The sequence below is a fragment of the Pelodiscus sinensis genome, chromosome 22 (assembly GCF_052426305.1).
Source record: "Pelodiscus sinensis isolate ZL-2025 chromosome 22, ASM5242630v1, whole genome shotgun sequence".
NCBI classification, from domain to species: domain Eukaryota; kingdom Metazoa; phylum Chordata; order Testudines; family Trionychidae; genus Pelodiscus; species Pelodiscus sinensis.
The window spans coordinates 21,829,664-21,852,507 of NC_143073.1; the positions used below are offsets into that span (position 1 = coordinate 21,829,664).

At 57.8% G+C, this 22,844-nt stretch overlaps 1 protein-coding gene across 5 annotated transcripts in view; it reads right to left on the reverse strand.

Moving 5' to 3' along the window:
• Window positions 1–2,668: 2,668 nt before the first annotated feature.
• Window positions 2,669–22,844, reverse strand: part of LOC102450513 (myelin-associated glycoprotein) — a 31,907-nt gene continuing 11,731 nt past the window's right edge. For 3 of the 5 annotated variants that reach the window (XM_075907227.2, XM_075907226.2, XM_075907225.2), the window contains 9 exons: window positions 18,877–18,949; window positions 16,836–17,204; window positions 15,964–16,260; window positions 15,302–15,559; window positions 14,881–15,141; window positions 14,191–14,478; window positions 13,544–13,640; window positions 7,289–7,379; window positions 2,669–5,487 (listed from right to left, as the gene is read on the reverse strand). In XM_075907227.2, coding sequence (XP_075763342.1) covers window positions 5,323–5,487; window positions 7,289–7,379; window positions 13,544–13,640; window positions 14,191–14,478; window positions 14,881–15,141; window positions 15,302–15,559; window positions 15,964–16,260; window positions 16,836–17,204; window positions 18,877–18,922 — 1,872 coding nt within the window. In that variant the 5' untranslated portion in view covers window positions 18,923–18,949 and the 3' untranslated portion in view covers window positions 2,669–5,322. Of the gene's footprint in view, window positions 5,488–6,246; window positions 6,288–7,288; window positions 7,380–13,543; window positions 13,641–14,190; window positions 14,479–14,880; window positions 15,142–15,301; window positions 15,560–15,963; window positions 16,261–16,835; window positions 17,205–18,876; window positions 18,971–22,844 lie in introns of all 5 variants that reach the window. The other 2 variants (XM_075907229.2, XM_075907228.2) reach the window with 2 other exon arrangements.

Below are 22,844 nucleotides of genomic sequence, written 5' to 3' on the forward strand. Positions count from 1 at the left end.
TGTGCAGGGGGTCAGACTAGATGATCATAATGGTCCCTTCTGACCTTAAAGTCTATGGCTACGTCTAGACTGGCATGATTTTCCGCAAATGCTTTTAACGGAAAAGTTTTTCCGTTAAAAGCATTTGCGGAAAAGAGCGTCTAGATTGGCACGGACGCTTTTCCGCAAAAGCACTTTTTGCGGAAAATGTTCGTGCCAATCTAGACGTGGTTTTGCGCAAGGAAGTCCCGATCGCCATTTTCGCCATAAGGGTTTTTTGCGCAGAACAATACCGCATTGTCTACACTGGCATTTGCTCAAGAGGGCTTTTGCCTGAACGGGAGCAGCATAGCATTTCCGCAAGAAAACTGACAATCTTACATGAGATCGTCAGTGTTCTTACAGAAATTCAAGCGGCCAGTGTAGACAGCTGGCAAGATTTTCCGCAAAAGCAGCTGCTTTTGTGGAAAAACTTGCCAGTCTAGATGCAGCCATAGGCTGCGTCTACACTGGCACAATCTTGTGTAAAAGCGGCTACTCTTGCGCAAAAACTTGCTGCCTGTCTACACTGGCCGCATGTTCTTGCTCAAGTAAACTGACGTTCTAATGAATAAAATCAGAGCTTCTTGCACCAGAACTCTGATGCTCCTGCTCAGGAATAAGCCCTTTTGTGCAACTGTTCTTACGCAAGAGGCCAGTGTAGAAAGGCAACATGAATTTCTTGCACAAAAAAGCCCTATGATTAAAATGGCCATCAGAGCGTTCTTGCGCAAGAGAGCGTCTACACTGGCATGGATGCTCTTGCGCAAAAGCACATGCCAGTGTAGATGCTCTTTTCTGGAAGAGCTCTTGCACAAGAAGCTGCCAGTATAGACGTAGCCATAGATGGGATCATGAGCTTTTGTGGAAACAGCCCACTTCTTCAGATGACCGGAGTTCTGAGTTTGGGATATGAAAACTCGAAATCAATAGGAGAGGGGAAGAGGAGCGGGGAGAGAAAGACCAAGGGAGGGGGTGGGAGACAGGGCATCAGTAAGTATTTGGAGACTGGGTACTTAAACCTAAGCAGATAAAAATCAAAGTCAATAGACAGATTCCCATGACAGGATTTTCTATGTTCTAGCCAGGAGGAGAGGATGGAATATGGTAAAGTGTGGGTCAGCTCAGATGACAAACAATCAAATGAAAAAGAGTCTAACACATCAGGAAATACTTTAAAAAACCCCACAACTAATAGTCTAGCAGCACCTTAAAGACTAACAAAACACGTCGATGGGATGAGCTTTCATGGGCACAGCCCACTTCTTCAGATGAAAGTGAGTTGTGCTCACGAAAGCCCATGGTCCCATCTACGGCTATGTCTACACTCGCGGCTTCTTGCGTGAGTAATATGCAAATGAGGCTAAGCGTGGACTATCGCCGAGTCTCATTTGCATACCTAATGAGCCACCATTTTTTTCAGAAGAGGCTCTTGCGTAAGAAGGAGCTGTCTACACTGCCCCTTCTTGCGCAAGAAAAACCCTCTTGTGCAAGGCCGTTCTTCCTGAAAAGTAATAGGTGTAACGGCATTTCACAACGGCAGTGTAGATGCTCCTGCTTGCACAAGAGCCTCTTCTGAAAAAAATGGTGGCTCATTAGGTAAGCCACACTTAGCCTCATTTGCATATTACTCGCGCAAGAAACTGCGAGTGTTGACATAGCCTACATGTTTTGTTAGTCTTTAGATGTTGCTCGACTATTCATTGGTTTTTAAGTTTTTCCAGTTACAGTCTAACTCGGCTCCCCTTCCGAAGCTTTTTAAAGTGCTCATACACAAACACCAGAAGTTTAAGTAATAAGATGGGTGAACTACAGTGCCTCATACTAAAGGAGGCTATTGATATAATAGACAGCACAAAAACTTGGTGGAATGAGGACAATCAATGGGACATAGTCATACCAGGGTACAAAATACACCGGAAGGATAGAACAGGTCATGCTGGCGGGGGAGGGGGCCTATATGTGAAAGAAAAAGTAGACTCGAATGAAGTAAAAATCTTTAATGAACCAAACGGTTCCATAGAATCTCTATGGGTAGTAATTCCATGCTCCAATAATAAGGATATAGCCAGGACTGGCTTTAGCAAGTGCGGGGCCTGATTCCAGAGAATTGGCCAAATCGCCCTAAAGCCAGCCCTGGATATAGCTGTAGGGATATATTATCGACACCTCACCAGGACAGTGACATGTTAAGGGAGATTAGAGAGGCTATTCAAATAAAAAACGCAATGATAGCGGAGAATTTCAGCTATCCCCATATTGACTGGGTACAGTCACCTCAGGACAGGATGCAGAGATAAATTTCCCTAGCATGGCTCTGTAGCATTGAGAACATCACAGCGCCCCCTAGTGCCCTTCTGTAGCATTGGGACAGCACAGCGCCCCCTAGTGCCCCTCTGTAGCATTGGGAACAGCACAGCGCCCCCTAGTGCCCTTCTGTAGCATTGGGAACAGCACAGCTCCCCCTAGTGCCCCTCTGTAGCATTGGGACAGCACAGCGCCCCCTAGTGCCCTTCTGTAGCATTGGGAACAGCACAGCTCCCCCTAGTGCCCCTCTGTAGCAGTGGGAACAGCACAGCGCCCCCTAGTGCCCCTCTTTAGCATTGGGAAACCCCCCCCCCCAGGGGAATAAAACACTGGACACCACATGGATTTGTAAAATACATTTTATTTCCTTCAGAATAGAAAGTCTGCTGGGTTAAAGTAATTAAACAGTTGGCAACTCATGTAACAATGACACACAAGGAAACCGACCTAGTCTTGGAGTTAATACAGCGCTCCTGATATGTTCACTAGTTTAATTCTACCTGGGAGCAGGGTGGGCTAAGCCAGGGGCACCATTTGGTCCTGTGACACACGCACACGCACACACACGATACCGAAAAGTTACAGAGCTATTCTGAGTTGCAATTATTTTGTATTTTCTCCCCTATGTACATAGAGTCCAAGCACGGCAAGTGTATACGCGACTTAGCATAAATAAAGGGAGGCCGGGGCGGTGCTTGTACAAAGCTCTGGGAGCAGAAAGCCAAGGGAGGGCCGATGGAAATGAAATCCATTTTGGTCTGAGGGTGGGGGATTCTGTTTTTTCCAACAAAAGGCAGACGCTGAAGCAGAACTAAATTGTGAATTTTCTGGCACAATGAAAATGGGGGGTGGTTTGGAGGTCAATGGAAACTTTCAGTTTTAATTTCAGCTTTTTTTCCCCTAGTTCATTTTGTTTGTTGGGTGTAGAGACAGCAGCGTCTCACGTAAGACACGGGGAGCAACTGGCCCGCACGGGAGGGGCCAAAGATGGAACATGGGGGCCAGTTTGGGGGCGCAGCCCTTTCAGGAAGGTGGGGGCAAACTGGAGAGCCCAGGGGAGAGGCAGGAGTGCCAGAACCAGCGGGAGGGGTGCCATGACTCCTTAGTTTTATACCCAATATAAGGGTATGAGATGGGGGAAGGGAAGCTGGAGCAAGTAGGGTCTTGGAGGGAAGAGGTGGCCTGGGAGCAGGGCCCTAGGGGAAAGGGTGGCATGAAGGGCTCATGGAGAAGGGGCGGGGCTCAGGAGGAAGGGGTGGGGCCATGGTTCAGACACCAGTGGCCCCCCATTTTTAGATAGCCTCCGCCACTCCTCGTGAGAGCCAGAGAAAGGATCAGAGGTTTAGCAACGTGACCGCTGAGGAGAGGTTAATTAACAGCCTGTTTAGTCTAGAGGAGGCTGAGGGGGGACCTGAGAACAGTCTGCAGTCATGCTAGAAAGAGGATGGCCATCGATTCTTCTCCCTGTCCACTGGAGGCAGGACAAGACCCAATGAGTTTAATCTGCAGCAAAGGAGTTTTTGGTCAGACATTGGGACACGCTCCCTAACGCTCCAGGGAGTTCAGCTCCGGACTCGGTTTCCAAGTGCAGATGTGAACTCCCTGCCATTCGAGGGGTTCGCAAGCTACCTGACGGGGATGATACAGGTTTACGTGGGGAATGCGGGCAGACGCCTACCTCGCCGGATCCCCTGAAGCACAACATCCTTATGTTCCTTTTCACCCTGCCCTGGTGTGGTTCCTGTCCCTGCCAGGGCTCTACGAAGTAGCCATAATATTACACCCGAGCCTCGAGCGCTGTGTTTCATTTTACAGCTAATCACGTCCCAGCCATCTAATCAATGCCCAGAGCCGGTTGCCTGGAAGGGTTAACCAGGTTAGGGGGAGGTTTCTAGGCAGTGTTAAGTGCTGGTTAGAGGGTTGACTTGTTAGTTTCGGCTTTTTAGTTCTTTTCTATCACCAGGCAAATATCTGTAAAAAAATGACACTAAAGATAAATGGCCATTTTTTTCCAATGTTCCCCACCCCGGATGGCTGGTGCCGATGGATCTAAGAATCCCTGTGGATTGGTCCCAGGCCATGAGCTCCGGCACGTCCCAGTGGGGCACAGAGATTCCGGCTGCGGGTTTTTTGGACACCTGATTTACATGCGAGCCGCCCAGCGATTCCCCCTGACATGGCTGTCGGTCGGATGGGTGGCTTTCTCCTGACCTAGCGATACCAACGCAAAGCCCAGCTATCCCAGCACGGAGGCGGTTACGCTGCTGGAACGGGGCCTTATGCCAGGATCGCGTTGCCCCCTTCCTGCCTGGGGATTCCTAAGCAAGTTCAGGCTGCAGATGAGTCTTCACACAGTGGGAAATGATGTTGTTCCTTCAGCACGGGGGAATTCGAAGAAGGACTGGGCGGCTTTAGGGAGTATCTGGGCCCGTTGTGAATGGGGCTCCCCAGGGCCATCTAGGCAAGGGCTTGCGTGGCTCCTAGAAAGACAGCTCCACCGGGTAATTAATGATTCAGTGGTTGAGCCTCCCAATCAGGTCTGAATTTAGCCTCCCCAAAGCCAAGGAAGCGCTGGAGTTCTGAGCTGCTTTGGGCACAGGGGAATGAAGAGATTACGGGGAAACGGAGGCGCACAGCCAGCCCCTAGGACACAGGGTCACGCAAAATCAGCAGAACAGGCGGGATTTGAACCCTAGGCCCCCAGACAAGGCTAGATCCACATACCCAGCCCTCTGGCTGTTAAAGAAGGGGATACAGCCCTGCTCAGACGGACAGGGTGAGACACTCCCTGATTGCAAGGGGTGAGGTTTCCATGGCAGAGGGCACGTCTTGCCATTAGTGGGCATGGCAGGACCTGCGCGCTGCATGGGGTCGATCCTGGAGGGCAGGGTTTCCATAATGGGGGCGTGTCTGTGATTTGGGGGCACAGACGGGTCCGGATTCTGGTGGGTGCGGTTTCCATGGCAGAGGGCGTCACTGCGCTGGGAATGAAGGCGCTCACTTGACACGGATCTCGGCGTACTCCGCTAGTTCCTCCGTCAGGGTGTAGCTGTCCTTGGTGGCCAGTTTGGTGAAGTCGATGTTGGCATAATCCACATTCAGGTCCAGGGAGCCCTCAGGCTTGTTCAGGAGGTGTTTGTCAGATGCCAGGCGCCGCTCATACTGAGAGGGAAGCAGAGCAGCATCAGCCTGGGTACGACTGGTGTGTTCACCTGTGGAACTCCCTGCCACTGGATAGGACAAGATTAACGTTCAAGGTTCCCTGCCACTGGATATTATAGGCCTCCACTTCGACTTCCTGACACTGAATATTTACTCAGAGGAGTCTCTCCTATTGATGTTATATGGTTAACTCACGTACGTTGAGGAGGATACTTTGGGGGTATCCAGTCCAATAACACCAGGGTTTATCTGGGATACTCACTGCCACTTGATCTTACTGTGATTTGCCTATGGGAACTTACTGGCATTCACCTGGGGAACTTCTAGCTGCAGGACCCTTTCCAAAGGAGGCATTCCCAGCCATAGCTCTCCCAGGCAAGGGGCACTGAGCACATGAGGACTGTCCCATGGGGACGGGAGGGGGAGGCTGTGGAAATTGTACAGCACAAAAAGACGAGACCACAGAGTGAGCAGAGGTAAAAACGAAAACACCACGACACTGCCAGGGACACACGTAAGGAGCTGCTGGTACTTGAGACCCAGGCCCCGCCCCCCAGCTGGCCTCTCAAAAGTGAGACCTACCCAAGCAACAGGGTAGAAACCAGAACTGGCAGCGCCCCCTAGGGGAAAACCCTTGGGTCCCATTCCCTGCCCAGCCAGTCCCCTGCATGACTGTGGGGTGCAGGGGGAGCCCCATGCCTGAGCCGAGGTGTGACGCACACTGGTGGGGGTGACGCAGACTGGGGAGTCCAGACTTACCCGGTGGGTCAGTGGCTCTCCAGGGAGCAGATCTCCTTAGACTAGCGGAGAAGGAAGAGCCGTCACTGAGTATCTGGGGGGGCACCTCTAACGCGGCAGCTCCAGGGCCCTTTCTGGGTTTGGGGTACAAAGGCTGGAAGAGTCCCTTCCCCCGCCCTATGAGCCAACCCATCCCCCCAGAGGAGACAGGCCCCCGTGGCCTGTTCCCACCCCCGGGGCCAGCCCGTCTGGGCTAGATGTTCTGTCCAGCTATGGACACGAAGGGCACGTTGGCACGGCAGCGTTATTCGAAATAGCAAGGGGAGTGTGCTCACAGCAAGCCCGTGATTTCGAAATGACTTGGAAAGAGCAGGCTTCTGATTCCGGAATAATAACCCTCACCCACGAGGAATAACACCCATTTCGGCAGAGCGGGAGTGGGGATGTCCCACTGCGGCTGTTTCGAAATAGCTCCTCCCAGGGCCCCTCAAAGTCATGACTCCCCAGTGCCTCTCGGGGCTCTGAGCTGAGGTAGCGCGTCATTAGGTGAGCCAGCCTCAGATTCATTTCCAGGGTTCCCTGTAATGTGGACGCGCTATTTCGAAATCGTTCTTTCAGGAGTTATTATTCCAAAAATATCCTTGTAGTGCAGACCTACCCTTAGTAGCAACTGCTAGCACTGGAGTGCATAGCCTTCTCTACATTACCCCTATCTATCCCACACCCCTCCTCCGCTGAGCACCCCCCAGCACCCATCCACTGCTGTACACTCCCCTCCACCCCATTCACACCCCTCCACTGCTGTACACTCCCCTCCACCCCATTCACACCCCTCCACTGCTGTACACTCCCCTCCACCCCATTCACACCCCTCCACTGCTGTACACACCCCTCCACACCCCTCTACTGTTGTACACATCGCTCTATCCATCCACCCCTGTGCACAGCCCTTCACCCATGCACCCCCATACCTACATCTCCACCCCCATACAGTCCTTTATACACCCCCCACTCTTGCCACCTCCCTGCCCCCCCTTCCGCTGTGCCAATCCCTGTGTCCCACCTCAGATTTGTCCGGGGGCCGGTATCCTCCGCTGTACGCCACGGGCGGGTTCTCCAGCTGCACGAAGCTGGAGTTCTCGTTCACGTTTTTCCTGGGTAGAGAGAGACAAAGACTCCTCTGTCCCTGGGTCACCCCCTGCAGCGGGCAGGGTGGGGGAGAAATTCCCTGTCCCCAGGCCACCTCTGCTGTAACCAGTTGGACACGACCCCCCTCCTCTCTCTCCACTGGCGTCTAGCTGACTGGACATTCTCCTCTGCTTTCCCCTTTCCCCTACCTCTCCTAGGCTACGTCTAGACTGCCGGCTTCTTTCGGAAGACGCTTTTTTCGGAAGAGAACTTCCAAAAAAACTTCTTCCAGAAGAGAGCGTCCACACTGCAAGAGTGCATCAAAAAAGCAATCTGCCTTTTCAAAAGAGAGTGTCCAGACTGAATCTCTCGCATGTAAGCCGGGATTGCTATGGACCAGGGCATCTGTGCTTTTTCCTCTTTCCTCTTCTTGCGAAAGAAATCCCTCTTCCCCGTCCACACACGCCTTTTTGCAAAAGAGCTCTTTCACAAAAAGGCTTCTTCCTCATAGCATGAGGATTACCAATGCCAGAAAAAAAACCTGTTCTTTTGATTTTCTTGCGGAAGAACGCAATTGCAGTATGGATGTTCCTCAAGTGTTGTCGGTAAAACGGCTGTTTTTCTGACAAAACTCTGCAGTGTAGACATACTGTGCTCCAATTTATGTTAAGCTCTGTATCATGCCTTTGATATGTTAACCCATATTATTTACATTAGGTCCTTTTGGTATGTCAAACAATCCAATTTACGGTGTGTTTCTGGTTACTCAAGGCTATGAGGGTGGATTTTGCCTAGAAACCATATTGCTGAATGTATGCTTATAAATATGTATGTAACCTGTGGAATGTGTGTGAATGAGAACTACTCAACCAAAAAAGGCAGTTTAGGATCTGTGACCTTTTAAAGCAGACAAAGATTCTGCAGGCAGATAAATTAACTAAGAGGCGGTGAGAAAATCTCTCTCTCTTTCGGACAAGATGTAACATCACCGCAGAAACCTGGGACCGGCCCAGAAAAAGTAAAGTCTCCTGCAGATCCGAAGGGCTCTCCCGGGAACATCACGGCCAGCGCTCCAGCCACCAGCAAAATCAAAAGTGATCTACACCGCGCTTGCAGCCTGCTTCCGAACTGCCAACGTGAGTGTGATGTGTGTGTGTGAGCATCACTGTACTCCAGGGCTACTCAACTTTGGAAGCCCCAGGGACCACAGTGATACTCACAGCACATGTCGAGGGCCGCAACTTAAGTGTGATTGCATGTACATGCAAATATATATGCAAATATATGCAAATAACTTATTTCACACTGACGGGCATGAATACAAAGATTAAGGCAAAACTACACAAGACACAGGCCCCATTTAAATCAGTTATGCTGATATTAATAAAAAGCTGTATTTACCTGATTTCCACCCATATGACAGGACTTTTAATGAGCAATGACAGTCCAGGAATTTAACTACTAAAACGCATAGCAACAGAAGACCATTTTATTGATTCCTTTTTTGTTTTGGCTGTGTGTTGAGTAGCCCTGCCTTATTCTTAAGAATCTGTACCAACCCCTAAAGCAACACTGCTCCAGACCACCCTTTGAGCGGGGTGGGTCCTCAGCAACTCTGAGGAAGTGCAACACCCGCAGCGCCCCCGTGTGGCCTCACATAACGGATCACTCAATTAACAGTCTGCATTGAGTCACCGCAGCTGCCTTAACGACATAATTAATAAAGATCTTCATTATGCCCGGTTGCAATCTGTCCTTGGAATGACCCTGCACATGCAGTTCAATCAAGGGGGTGCGCACGTTCATAGGAGCTGGAAGATTTTTTTTCCCCAAGCAGCCACCCACAGGGTGGGCCTGAGTGGCTCTTGGGGTGGCACTCGCATGGTGCCCAAGATAGAGTCCTGCCAACTTGCCCCCTCCCCCGTTCCTCGTCACCGCCAGGAGCTGGAGTGTCTAGGTGCCTGCCTTCCGCACGGGCGCGAGCAGCCAGCCCTTCGAACGTGCTGCACATCGATAGCAGCTTCTATAGCAGGCCTGGGCAAAATACAGCCCACGAGCCGCAACCGGCCCACCAAGCCACCGGCTCCGGCCCACGGAGGCAGCGGGGAGCCCTCGGCAGGCTCCCTACTTAGCCCCACATGCCAGGCGAAAATGTGGCTGCAGGGCTCCCTTTCTATTTTAAAACTGGAGGGGAAGGGGGAAGTTTTAAGAGCCACACCGCCCCCCAGCACATTCCCATTGGCCGTTTTCTGGCAGAAACCAGCCAATGGGAGCTGCTTGTTGAACTAACAGGCAGCTAAGAAGAATCACGCCCCCTCTCCTGGGCTCAGTTATTCATGAAGCACATGGCCAGGTTGGCTGGCAGGCTGGGAACATTTTAAGCTCTGCAGGCAGGCAGGCTAGTTTGGCAGCTGGCAAGTAAGTCTCTTGGCCACAGCCTGCTTCTGGCACCCCAGCCCTTTCCGGCCCAACTCTCTGCCCCCCACAACATACCCAAACCCTCTGTCCCCCTCTTACACCCATACCCCCTCCCAAATCTGGCACCCCAATCTCCTGCCCCAGATCACAGTCCCATCCTACCCTAGGTCCCATCCCAAACTCCTGCACTCCAGTCCCCTGCCCTAGGTCACAACCGCCTGCTTCATCCCAACTCTCCCTCCCAGACTCCAAAGACACGACGTTGAGGCACCGAGCTGCTGCGCAGAGAGAGCCCCAGCGCAGGCCCTGAACTCAGTCCCCGGTGCCCGAGAAAAAGAAGAGTGAAGGCAGGGGCCGCTCTCCCACTGCTAGACACAGGGAGCCGACCAGTGCGAGACCCGAGCCGGGCTGCGCCCCGGCACCGTACCACCGCGAGATCGCACGTCGACTCCTGCCAGGCGGGGGACTCCACGACCTCCCTCGTCACCGCGGCCGAACAGGGAGCTGCAGCCGGAGTCGTTCTGTGTCGCGCAGTATCTAACACGCCACGGCACCGCGCTCCCCTGCGAGGTGGGACGCAGCCCCGAGAGCGGCAGTCGCTCAGCCTCCATCCCGTGGCGGACACGCTCCCCGGGGCCCAGCCGCAGCGCTCAGGAAGCCCCAACCGTGACCCCTCAGTGGGCAGACGTACGGCGCCCTCTTGCCGGTTGGCGTTGGGGTCAGTCCAACTCTTCACGTCCTGTAGGAGCGGAAGGAGCAGGAGGTCCTTCTCGAGAAGGGATCACCGCCCTCAGCCAGGCTAGCCCAGTGGGACCGACCACGCAGTGGCCCTTCCGAACACCCTGGGCTTCCCAGCAAAGCCAGGTCTGGCTCTCCATTCCCACTTCAGGGCAATGTCTGGGGCATCACTGTCCTCCATTCCCGTGTGACTCCATCAGCACTGGGGTCTCCATCGGCAGCACCGTGCCTGCAGACCCAGGCGTTATATTTTCAGCACCGGTTCTGGCACCAACACAGCTAAGCTCTGCTCCGGCGCCCTTCAGAGTCCCAGGCCCGGCTCCAGGGTTTGCAGCCCTGGCTACCGTGGTCGTATCGACCCCGAGAGTGCAGGAGGACCTGGGGCAGATGACTCCATTCCAGGCCCCCAGGCCCGCTCTGGGCCCTGCATCAGTGCCGGGGTCCCTCACCCGCAGTCACGCCCCAGAGGTCCCTCCATTGGTGCCACCTCTTCATCATCGTGCCAGACGAAGGGCTAACGGGCGCTGCCACGACCCGGCCCTGGAGGACAACAGAGCTGGTGGTCGATGCAGCCAGCGGTCGCATGGCTACCTGCATGCTTGTGGCGCCATGCGCCAGGCTACGGCTCAGACCGCTCCCGTTTTGGCTGGCGTCAGCGTCCCGGCCAGGAAGAGACAGTCTGGTCGTGATATCAACCCTCCTCCCTTCTGTGGGGGATGGGCGCTCAGGTACTTTGCTCAGGAGTCCTCATTGTGACCCAGCCCCCATCCCTGTCCCTTGTGACGGACGCCATGGATAGGGCTTGGGGATTTAAGAAGGCACGGTCTCTGGGACCCTTCCGACTTGTGTCTGGGAGCTGAGGGCCATCGGGCCTCCCTGCCTGGCTTCCCACCCCACCTAGAGGGGCGCCGTGTATCAGTCAGCACAGACAGTCCACTGGCAATTGTATATCAACACTCAGGGGTGCACCCGCCTCTCCCTGGGCTCAGGCGCCCTCGTGCTGTGGGGGGACGACTGCACAGAACTTCCCACGTGCCTGCCGGTGTCACCCCTGCGGGGCTGCGGAACGGGCTGAGGGACCATCTCAGCGGGGTCGTTCACAGTCACGAGTGGCCGCTACGCCCAGGCGTTGCCACAGCAGTTTTCCGTAGCAGGGCCCACCCCAGACAGACCTTTTCGCCAGGCGCCTCAACGAGTCCCCTCAGTGCTGCTGCGTGAGCCCGGGCCCCGTCGCGGGCGCAGTCCACCTCCACAGGGGGATTCTCTCCGATAGGCCTCGCCGCCCATCCTGCTTGGGCATGAAGCGCATCGAAGTCTCGTCGCTCCGGCTTGGGGCCGCCAGCACTGACAGGGCCCCCAGCCAGACGTGGCGGGGGAGACCCCGGTTTCACTCCCTCTCTTCCAGAACCTTCGCTCACAAGACCCAGGTCCCCGACGCCACCCGCACCCGGGAGCGCCCCCCTCCCCGTGCTGAACCCTTCGGACCAGGTGAGGCAAGTCCTCGTAGGCAGCAGACAACCCTGCGCAAGGCCCACTCATGCTGCGCGATGGTCCCGGCAGCAGGGCTCCCAGCCGAGCGATGCCCAAATTCCGGCCACTTTAGAGCACGTGCCTCACCTCAGACAACGGGGCCTGGCGACTGTGTCTGTCGGGGACCACCTTGCGCTCCGTCCTGGGATGCTTGGACCAACCCCATGGCTGGGCGCATCCTGACAGGCCTAGCAAGGCTTTATCCTCAGGCTCGCCCCCTATCCCGGCCTGGGGTCTTAATCTAGTGTTGTCCAGACTGACGGTTCTTCATTGAGCCTCTGGCTTCCTGTCTCCCACTTCCGTTTCCTACAAGGCAGCGTCCTTAGTAGCAATTACATCAGCCAGGAGGGCCTCTGGGCTCTGGGCTCTTGTGTCTGGTCCATCCTCTATGGCTTTCCATAAGGATAACGTGCAACTCTGACCCCGTCAGGCACCCTCCCCAAGAGGGTCTCACAGCTCCCATGAACCAGGACATATTCCTCCCGGGGTCTGACCCCAATGCCAGGGAGCAGAGTCTCAGCTCCTAGATGTTCGCAAGGCGCTGGTGTTCTATGGAGACCGAGCAAAACCATTCGGCAGCTCAGCTCAGCTCTTCCCTGCGGTGGCAGAAAGGGCAGCTTGCATCCGCTCCATGCACGTCCTCCTGGCTAGCGTCCGGTGTGGCGGCGACCGGTCGTCTGCTCACACCCCCTCCGCTCATCACGCCGAGCTAGAGACACGCAGCGTTTGGCTGACCTCCGACTCCGCCTAACGAGTCACCTGCTGGCAATGCACCAGCACAGCACGTCGCGGAGAACAAGTTACGAAAGTTACGTCGCCATTTTCTCCTTCTGTATCAGACCGTGGGTAATTCATTTCCCATCACTACCTGCCCACCATTGGGCATCATTAACAGCTAATGCCCTAGACTGGTCACTAGGCAGCTGTTAATTGCCAAACACTGATCAGTATTGGTGCTTCATTAATGATGCCGTTAGCCAGGAATTATAAATGCCATTTAACCGGCCAGTATTGGTTACCCATCGGGGTGTAAATGTTCATTCTCCTATGAAAATATTCCTGAGTTTTAAGTGAGGAATAGTCGTGTGTGTTGATTGTTATTCGTCTTCCTTTATGAGGTCTAAAAATTCGCCCTTCCCCTGCCAAAATTGCCCTTCCCTGCGCTCAGCAACGGGAATGCTTTGGAAAGGACCGAGTGAATGACCCTTATTTCGATGCAGAGACATGTGACTGTGACCCAGCACAGAGCACCCTCCATTTCAAACCAGACTGGATGTGAGCAGACACTGGGTGAGGCCCGTCAGGCCGGGCTTTGGTGCAGGGAGCATTTAACTCAGCCGTTGCTCAGAACGGCCGCTCTCCAGTTGAGGGCCGTTCTGCATCGGACCGACGCTCTGGGATCCAGTCTGGTTCGGGCCTGGATTTGTACCCCGCGCCGATGTCCCCCTGCTCCTAGGACGTGCATTCAATGTGACAGCTGAGCCCCAGTGGGCTCCGGACTTACTTTTTCCGCGTCTGACTCACATAACACACGCCAGCGATGAGAATCGCAAAGGCCACCACGGCGCCCACCGGGCCCACCTTCGCCCACATCAGGTTGTCTGAAAGCAGCACGTGGCCGGGGTTAGTCACGGGGAATCTTGGCCTTTCCCAGCAGGGGGCACTGTGGGGAGCAGGGCAGAGGGCCTGCTTGTGGGGAGAGCTCATGGCTGTGCCAGCCCTAGCTGATCCCAGCAGGGGGTGTTGTGGGGAGCGGGGCAGAGGCCCTGCTTGTGGGGGGAGTTCATGGCTGTGCCAGCCCTAGCTGATCCCAGCAGGGGGTGCTGTGGGGAGCGGGGCAGAGGCCCTGGCCATGGGGGGGAGCGCCTGGCTGCCCCCACCCTAGCTACTCCCAGCAGGGAGCGCCGTGGGGCACAGGGCAGAGGACCTGGCCATGGGGGAAGCGCCTGGCTGCCCTAGCTGCTCCCAGTAGGGGGTGCTGTGGGGCAGAGGGCAGAGGACCTGGCCATGGGAGAAGCACCTGGCTGCCCTAGCTGCTCCCAGCAGGGGGCGCTGTGGGGCACAGAGCAGAGGATCTGGCCATGGGGGAAGCGCCTGGCTGCCCTAGCTGCTCCCAGCTGGAGGCGCCGTGGGGTGCAGGCGGACACTCACTGGTGTGGTGGAACTGGAGCTGCTGGTTCTTGGTGCCGTACAGGTTGCGGGCGGAGCAGACGATGAAGAGCTGTGAGTCCGGCTCCCCACGCAGCGTCAGGATGCTGGTGACCGTGTAGCCCGTCTTCTGGGAGTAGACAAACTCCTGGTCGGTCTCGTTAACCGTCACGTTCCGGGTGGGCAGCTCGAAGGAGATCACGGGCTCCGGGTTGGCCAGCACAGCGCAGATGCACTGCACCGTGTCCCGAGCCGCCGTGCACTTCGACTCCACCAGGATTATGGGTGCGACTGTGGGGGGAGACGCAGCATCAGCATTAGGCAGCTGCAGCCACCTCTGGGGCAGAACAGCGGGGAAAGAGCCGCAGAGCAACGCTGCACAAGGACGGCTCTCCTGACAGTGAGATGCAGCCACTTATGGGGAGGGGCAGGTTGGGAATAGCCAGAGAACACGGCATGAAGACAGCCTGCCCCAGAGCTGCGTGAGATGCAGCCTCGTCTGGGGAACAGCAGCCCATAAAGCTGCATGGGAACAGTTTGCCTGGGGCTGAAATGCAACCAGCTCTGGGGTGGGGCAGCTGGGGAACAGCTGCATGTAACGCAGCCCAAGAATGGTGCATCTAGTGCTGAGATGCAGCCACCTCTGGGGTGAGGCAGTGGGGGGGGGACCGAGCCCCCATGGGGGGGACTCACACTCCACGGTGAGGTTGAAGGCAGAGCTGCGCTGGCCGTACTGGTTCTCCGCCACACACCAGTATTCCCCATCGTCCTCGTGGCTCACGGCGGGGATCTCCAGCAGCAGCTCGCTCTCGTACACCACCGTGGCCACGATCTGCTTCTCCTTGAAGATGGTGATGATGGGCTCTGGGTTGCTCTCTGTGGTGCACACGATGGTCACCGGCTCACCTTCCACTGCCACCACCGAAGAGTTCACTAACGGCTTCCGCGGGGCGTCTGCAGGGGGGAGGAGACCAGGGGTTCACTGACCCACGGAGCCAGAACTTTAACCACTAGGCCCCTCTCCCACCCAGAGCCAGGAGAGAACTCAGGAGTCCCCCTGCCCTGACCACTAGACCCCCCTCTCTCCCCTCTGCCCCAGGCCAGAGGCACTCACACATGACGGTGAGGGCCAGCGAGCGGTTCACCCGTCCGTACAAGTTCTCGGCCACGCAGGTATAGATCCCATCCTGCTCGTGGGTCACGTTGTGAAGCTCCAGTGTCAGATTGGTGGCCGGCTCTTCCCGCAGCACCACCTCCTCTCTGAACCACGCCAGCAAGGCCAGGGGGCTGCTATCTACCACGCACGTCAGCACCACCTGTGAGCCCTCTGTTAGTTCCAAGGATGAGTTCACCTGCAGGATCCGGGGCACGTCTGCGGTGCGGGAGGCAGAGCTGAGCATTAGCCTGTGGGACTCCCTGCCACTGGAAGTCAGAAGGGTTAACTTGGGGAACTCCCTGCCACTGGGTATTAGGAGGTCTAGCCCTCCAAACACCCAGCTGCTGGGTTCTAGTGAGGTTAACCCACAGGGCTTCCTGCCACTGCATGGCAGGGGGTTAACCTGGGGGACTCGCTGCCAATGGAGAGCAGCAGGGTTAATCTGCAGGACTCTTCTTGCTCTAAGCACTAGACCCCACTTCCCTCCCAGAGCCAGGGATAGAACCCTCAAGTCAAGTCAACCCAAGGTGCTTGCCCATGGCTCCCAGTCTCCCCTGCTCTAACCACTAGCCTCCACACCCCAGGGCCAAAACCCCGCAGGCTGGTGCCAGGTGACTTACACTTGACATCCAGGGTGGCGAAGGCCTCGAAGAGGAAGGTGGTGTTGGGGTAGGTGACCTGGCAGCCCAGTTCTTGTCGGTCGTTCTCCCGCGAGGGCCGGAACTTGAGCAGGGACACCTGGTTCCAGGTGCCACCCTCCTCCTCCAGCTGGCCAAAGACCTCCTGCCCCTCCAGCCCCTCATGGTACAGCCAGGTCACCACTGGCTTCATGGTGGGGCAGTTGTCTGGTACCACGCACCGCAGCTCCACCTCCGTCTCTGCCACCACCTCCTCGGGGGGCACAATGACAGGTTTGTCTGACAAGGGAAGAGGCTGGGTGAGGCCAGGGACGTGGGCCCCAACGGGTTAGACCCCACTCCCCTCCCAGAGCCAGGGAGAGAACCCAGGCATTCTGGCTCCCAGTCCCTGCCCCAGCTCTAACCACTAGACCCCACTGCCCTACCAAAGCTGGGGAGAGAACCCAGGAGTCCTGGCTCCCAGCCTGCCCCCCCCCAGCTCTAACCACTAGAGCCCACTCCCCTCCCAGAGCCAGGAAGAGAACCCAGGCATTCTGGCTCACAGCGCCCCCTGCTCCAAGCAGCTAGACCCTGCACCTTCCAGAGGTCAGAAGACACCCAAATGCCCTGGTGATGTGAGCACAGGGTGCGGGTGGGGCTCTTCCATCACTATTCATGTTGAGCCCCTAGAGGGGACAGGCCCCATGTCCCCTTCCCCACCCCCGTGAGCAGCCACTCACTCCCCTGCCCTGGGGAGAAGCTGGCACCCCTGGAGGGGAAAGGCCCCGTCTCCCAGTCCCCCCGCCCCCCTCCCCCAAGCAGCCTGTCCTGGGACGTGTCCGGTGGCAGGGCCCGGGGTCGCCCGCGGCACTCACTGACGATCTCCAGGTTGCTGTGCTCCGAGTAGGTGTACTGGTTGTAGCCGCCCAGGTCCCCGCGGAAGAAGTACTTGCCCGTCAGCTCAGGGCTGAGCCGGCTCAGCTGCAGGGTGCAATTGTGGGCCTGGAGGTCGCCCAACAGGCGGGTGCGGCCCTGGAAGCTCTCGTGCACGATGCTGGTGCGGGACTTGTACACCACGGGCGGGTAGTTGCGGGGGTAGGGGCTGTTGAAGTACCAGATACCGTGCACGGCCGAGGGGCGCAGCTCATCCGGGTAGTCGAAGCGGCACGGGATGGCTACGCACGTGCCCTCGAAGGCCGTGATGGTCTGGGGCATCCACGCGCTCCACGGCCCCCCCTGTGCACCTGGCGGGCAGACGGGAATGAGGGGCGCGGCGCGGCACGGCACAGCGGGTGCAGGAACCAGCATGCCACCTCAATGGCCTGGCTCCTGCTGTCCCCAGCAGGTCTCCTTCCCTTCGACTTTCCCGCTCTCCTGGGCTCTGCCCCGCTGCCAGACCCTGGCTTGTTCTCTGTCTGTCTATCCCCTTCCATCCAGCCATCCCTCTCTCGCCATCCCCCCATCCGTCTGTCCATCCCTCTCCATCCATCTGTCCATCTGTCCCCTTCTATCCAGCCATCCCTCTCTCGCCATCCCCCCATCCGTCTGTCCATCCCTCTCCATCCATCTGTCCATCTGTCCCCTTCCATCCAGCCATCCCTCTCTCGCCATCCCCCCATCCATCTGTCCATCCCTCTCCATCCATCTGTCCATCTGTCCCCTTCTATCCAGCCATCCCTCTCTCGCCATCCACCCATCCGTCTGTCCATCCCTCTCCATCCATCTGTCCATCTGTCCCCTTCTATCCAGCCATCCCTCTCTCGCCATCCCCCCATCCGTCTGTCCATCCCTCTCCATCCATCCATCCATCCATCCAAACCAACCAACCACAATGTACATATCCACCAGACTCTCCATTCCACCCAACCAATTTTTCATTAAACCACCCACCTGCTCACCCATCCCTTCCTCCCCTGCCCCTGTCTCCCCAAAGACACCCATCCACCCATCCAAACAAGCCACCATTTAGCCACCCACCCATTCCTTTAGCAATCCATTCGTCGTCCTGCCCACTCATCCCTCCCTGCCTCCTGCCTCTCTCCCCCCAAACATTTAGGCACAAATTCATCCAATGAACTGTTTATCCATCATTCACCCACCAACCCAGCCAGCCAGCGGTCCATCCACCCAACCGTTTACCATCCATCCATCTACCCAACTATTCACCATCCATCCATCCATCCATCCATCCATCCACCCAACCGTTTACCATCCATCCATCTACCCAACTATTCACCATCCATCCATCCATCCATCCACCCAATCGTTTACCATCCATCCATCTACCCAACTATTCACCATCGATCCATCCATCCATCCATCCATCCATCCATCCACCCAACCGTTCACCATCCATCCATCCATCCATCCATCCATCCATCCAAAGCAAGCCACAATTTAGTCATCCAATTATCCACTCAACCACTACATCCATCCACCCATCCATTTAACAATCCATCCACCCATCCAACCCATGTATGTTCCTTCCATCCCATGGAGAACACTTTTTTGTTTCCCCTCGACATGGAGAGCTCCCCAACACACACCTTCAGACCCCTCCCCCACTGCAGGAACCCCTCTAGCAGGGAGTGGGTGGCTTGTTCTCCTAGGACCACCCACTCCCTGCTAGAGCGCTCAATTCAGGGGGACAACAGAGACAGACCATGCTGGCTGGGGGAGGGATTCCAACCTCCAAAGGTGAGCTGATAGGCAGGCTGGAAAACCAATCAGACGCCCCATCCACCCACTTGGCCAGGTCTGTGTGTAGATGCAGAGCGATGTAGGATGTATGAACCATCGCCTGCCCCACTGCCCTGCAGTTCAGCAAGCAGCAGCAGGCTGATAGCATGGACCCCAGGTCCACCCCCCCTCCCGGAAAGGGGGCTGAGAATTGCTCTCTTGGCGTCCCCGCAGTACCTCCAAACAGGACCCCGAAGGCGAGCAGGGCCCCAGCAGCCTTCATCTTCTTGGGGCGGCGAGGTTGTGGGAGCTGGGGAGAGAAGAGGAGGGCCTGGAAGAACAGGGTTCAGGGTTTTCCCATCTCACACCCAGGGCAGACATGGTGTGCACGTGGTAGGTCTGATCCCATCCAGCAGGGGGCACTGTGCACCCAATCAGATCAGATTCATGCCTGCCAGCAGGAGGCGCTGGGGCCTCCAAACAAATGGCTACGAAAGCCCTGCTTCTTGGGAGAGACCGTGCCAAATGGGCACCAGACCTAGAGCTTATCCATTGCAGGTGGCAAATGCCCCCAGAGGGCCATATGGGGGATCGATCCCAGGAGCCCTGCTCCAACTGCTAGACCCCACTCCCCTCCCGGAGTCAGGGATCGAACCCAGGAGTCCTGCTCCAACTGCTAGACCCCACTCCCCTCCCGGAGTCAGGGATCGAACCCAGGAGTCCTGCTCCAACTGCTAAACCCCACTCCCCTCCCGGAGTCAGGGATCGAACCCAGGAGTCCTGCTCCAACTGCTAGACCCCACTCCCCTCCCGGAGTCAGGGATCGATCCCAGGAGTCCTGCTCCAACTGCTAGACCCCACTCCCCTCCCGGAGTCAGGGATCGATCCCAGGAGTCCTGCTCCAACTGCTAGACCCCACTCCCCTCCCGGAGTCAGGGATCGATCCCAGGAGTCCTGCTCCAACTGCTAGACCCCACTCCCCTCCCGGAGTCAGGGATCGATCCCAGGAGTCCTGCTCCAACTGCTAGACCCCACTCCCCTCCCGGAGTCAGGGATCGATCCCAGGAGTCCTGCTCCAACTGCTAGACCCCACTCCCCTCCCGGAGTCAGGGATCGAACCCAGGAGTCCTGCTCCAACTGCTAGACCCCACTCCCCTCCCGGAGTCAGGGATCGATCCCAGGAGTCCTGCTCCAACTGCTAGACCCCACTCCCCTCCCGGAGTCAGGGATCGATCCCAGGAGTCCTGCTCCAACTGCTAGACCCCACTCCCCTCCCGGAGTCCGGGATCGAACCCAGGAGTCCTGCTCCAACTGCTAGACCCCACTCCCCTCCCGGAGTCAGGGATCGAACCCAGGAGTCCTGCTCCAACTGCTAGACCCCACTCCCTTCCCGGAGTCCGGGATCGAACCCAGGAGTCCTGCTCCAACTGCTAGACCCCACTCCCCTCCCGGAGTCCGGGATCGATCCCAGGAGTCCTGCTCCAACTGCTAGACCCCACTCTCCTCCCGGAGTCAGGGATCGAACCCAGGAGTCCTGCTCCAACTGCTAGACCCCACTCCCCTCCCGGAGTCAGGGATCGAACCCAGGAGTCCTGCTCCAACTGATAGACCCCACTCCCCTCCCGGAGTCAGGGATCGAACCCAGGAGTCCTGCTCCAACTGCTAGACCCCACTCCCCTCCCGGAGTCCGGGATCGATCCCAGGAGTCCTGCTCCAACTGCTAGACCCCACTCCCTTCCCGGAGTCCGGGATCGAACCCAGGAGTCCTGCTCCAACTGCTAGACCCCACTCCCCTCCCGGAGTCCGGGATCGATCCCAGGAGTCCTGCTCCAACTGCTAGACCCCACTCCCCTCCCGGAGTCAGGGATCAATCCCAGGAGTCCTGCTCCAACTGCTAGACCCCTCTCCCCTCCCGGAGTCAGGGATCGAACCCAGGAGTCCTGCTCCAACTGCTAGACCCCACTCCCCTCCCGGAGTCAGGGATCGATCCCAGGAGTCCTGCTCCAACTGCTAGACCCCTCTCCCCTCCCGGAGTCCGGGATCGATCCCAGGAGTCCTGGCTTCCACTCTTGGGGCTGCTCCCTGCAATTGCGCCTTCCCAATTAACCAGAGGACTGTTCAGGTTGGCCTCGGGGGGCAGCCCCCGTGTGTGGGAGGGAGGCGGTGAGGGTGGGGGAAGTGGGGGCTTAGGGAGTGAGAGCCAGGACCCCTGGGTTCTCTGCCTGGCAGGCAGGAGATTTAACAGTGGGCCCAGGCGGGTGTTGCCCATCCCGCTGCCCCATGGGCTCTCAGCTGTGCCTCTGTGGGGCACATTGGCAGCGGGACAGGGAGGTACCACCCCGGGGGACAGAGCCATCGCTGCCCTTCTCACAATGGCCGCAGGGTGGCAGTGGGGCCGTGCAGAAACGCAGCCACAGGAACCCCTCACGCTCCCGGCAGAGCTGGGGATGGAACCCAGGCGTCCTGCTCCCTCCTCCCCCCTGCCACTAGCCTCTCAGAGCGAGGGGGGGGAGAACCTAGGAGTCCTCCCAGCCCCCCTGCTCTAACCACTAGGCCCCACTCCCCTTCCAGAGCTGAAGAGAAAACCCAGGAGTACGACTGCCAAGGGGGGCTGGGCCCCTCCCTGCCCGGACTTAACATGGGGCCTGGAGGGGGTGGGCAGGGCGACTGCCATGGGGCAAGGGAAGGGGGAGAGGAGTCTGTGGGATCACCTGGACCCAGTCCTAGGCCTGTGGGGGGGGGGGGGGGCGAGGACCAGCCCCACTCAGGCCTAGAGCTCCAGGAGCCCTGTGACAAGAGAAGGGGACAGAGGCCGCGGCTATGGGGGCAACTCTACTGGGCCTTTGCAGGCCGAGGCAAGATGGCTGCCGGGCAGTGCGGCTCCTGCCTCTTGCCCACATCAGGCCCCATAGAAACCCTCAGCCCAGGCCCAGAAAGCAGCACCAGGGTCATCACCACCAGTGTGGGCCCAGCAACGGGCCCCATTTCCACCCCGCCGCTGCTCCCCGACCCCCAGCTCCCCGGCACAGGCCAGTCGCTAGGGCCCAGGCCTGATGTGAGGGCTGTGGAGCCGGCCCCATCCCAGCGTAACCCTTTGAGGGTGGGCTCAGCCCCCCTCGTGCTACCCTCATGGCTCCCCTCCACCCTGCTCCTTCCTGATCTTCTCCCTAGGCTCCCTGCCCACAGCAGCTCTCCAGACATGTCCCCAAAACCTCCAGCTGCCCCCAAAATCCTGTCCCCCATCTCCTGTGAACCCACCAGACCCACCTCTTCTCTCCCCAAATCTCCTGAACCCCTCATGTCCCCTGTGGCCCAGGTCCAAATCCTGCCTTCTGCCCCCTAGCCCGCTGGCCCATCCACCCCCACCCCATGCCCCGACCCCCTCAGGTCCCCAACCTCTGTCCCCCTAGCCCTCTGGCCCATCCACCCCCGCCCCATGCCCCGACCCCCTCAGGTCCCCAACCTCTGTCCCCCTAGCCCTCTGGCCCATCCATCCACCCCCCTCCCCATGCTCTGACCCCCTCAGGTCCCCAACCTCTGTCCCCCTAGCCCTCTGGCCCATCCATCCACCCCCTTCCCCAATGCCCCGATCCCCTCAGATCCCCAATTTCTGTCCCCCTCGCCCACAGGCCCATCCATCCACCCCCCTCCCCATGCCCCGACCCCCTCAGGTCCCCAACCTCTGTCCCCCTAGCCCTCTGGCCCATCCACCCCCGCCCCATGCCCCGACCCCCTCAGGTCCCCAACTTCTGTACCCCTAGCCCTCTGGCCCATCCATCCACCCCCCTCCCCATGCCCCGACCCCCTCAGGTCCCCAACCTCTGTCCCCCTAGCCCTCTGGCCCATCCATCCACCCCCCTCCCCATGCTCTGACCCCCTCAGGTCCCCAACCTCTGTCCCCCTAGCCCTCTGGCCCATCCATTCTCCCCCCCCCCCAACACCCTTGACCCCCTCAGGACCCTAACCTCTGCCCCCCAGCCCCAGCCCTGCCCCAGATTCCCACAAGTCCTGGATCTGCACCCACTCAACTCTCCTCCCTTGGGGCCCACGAAGGGGTCTCCCCTCCAAGCAGTGACCCCCCCCCCCAGCTGCCCACCCTCACTGCCGGGGAGAAAAGCCAGGGGCAACGGGCCTGGGACAGGGTGGCAGCCGTGACGATGCCAAACGTGGGCTTGGCAGACAGCGCCGGCCAGCACCCCAGGGGT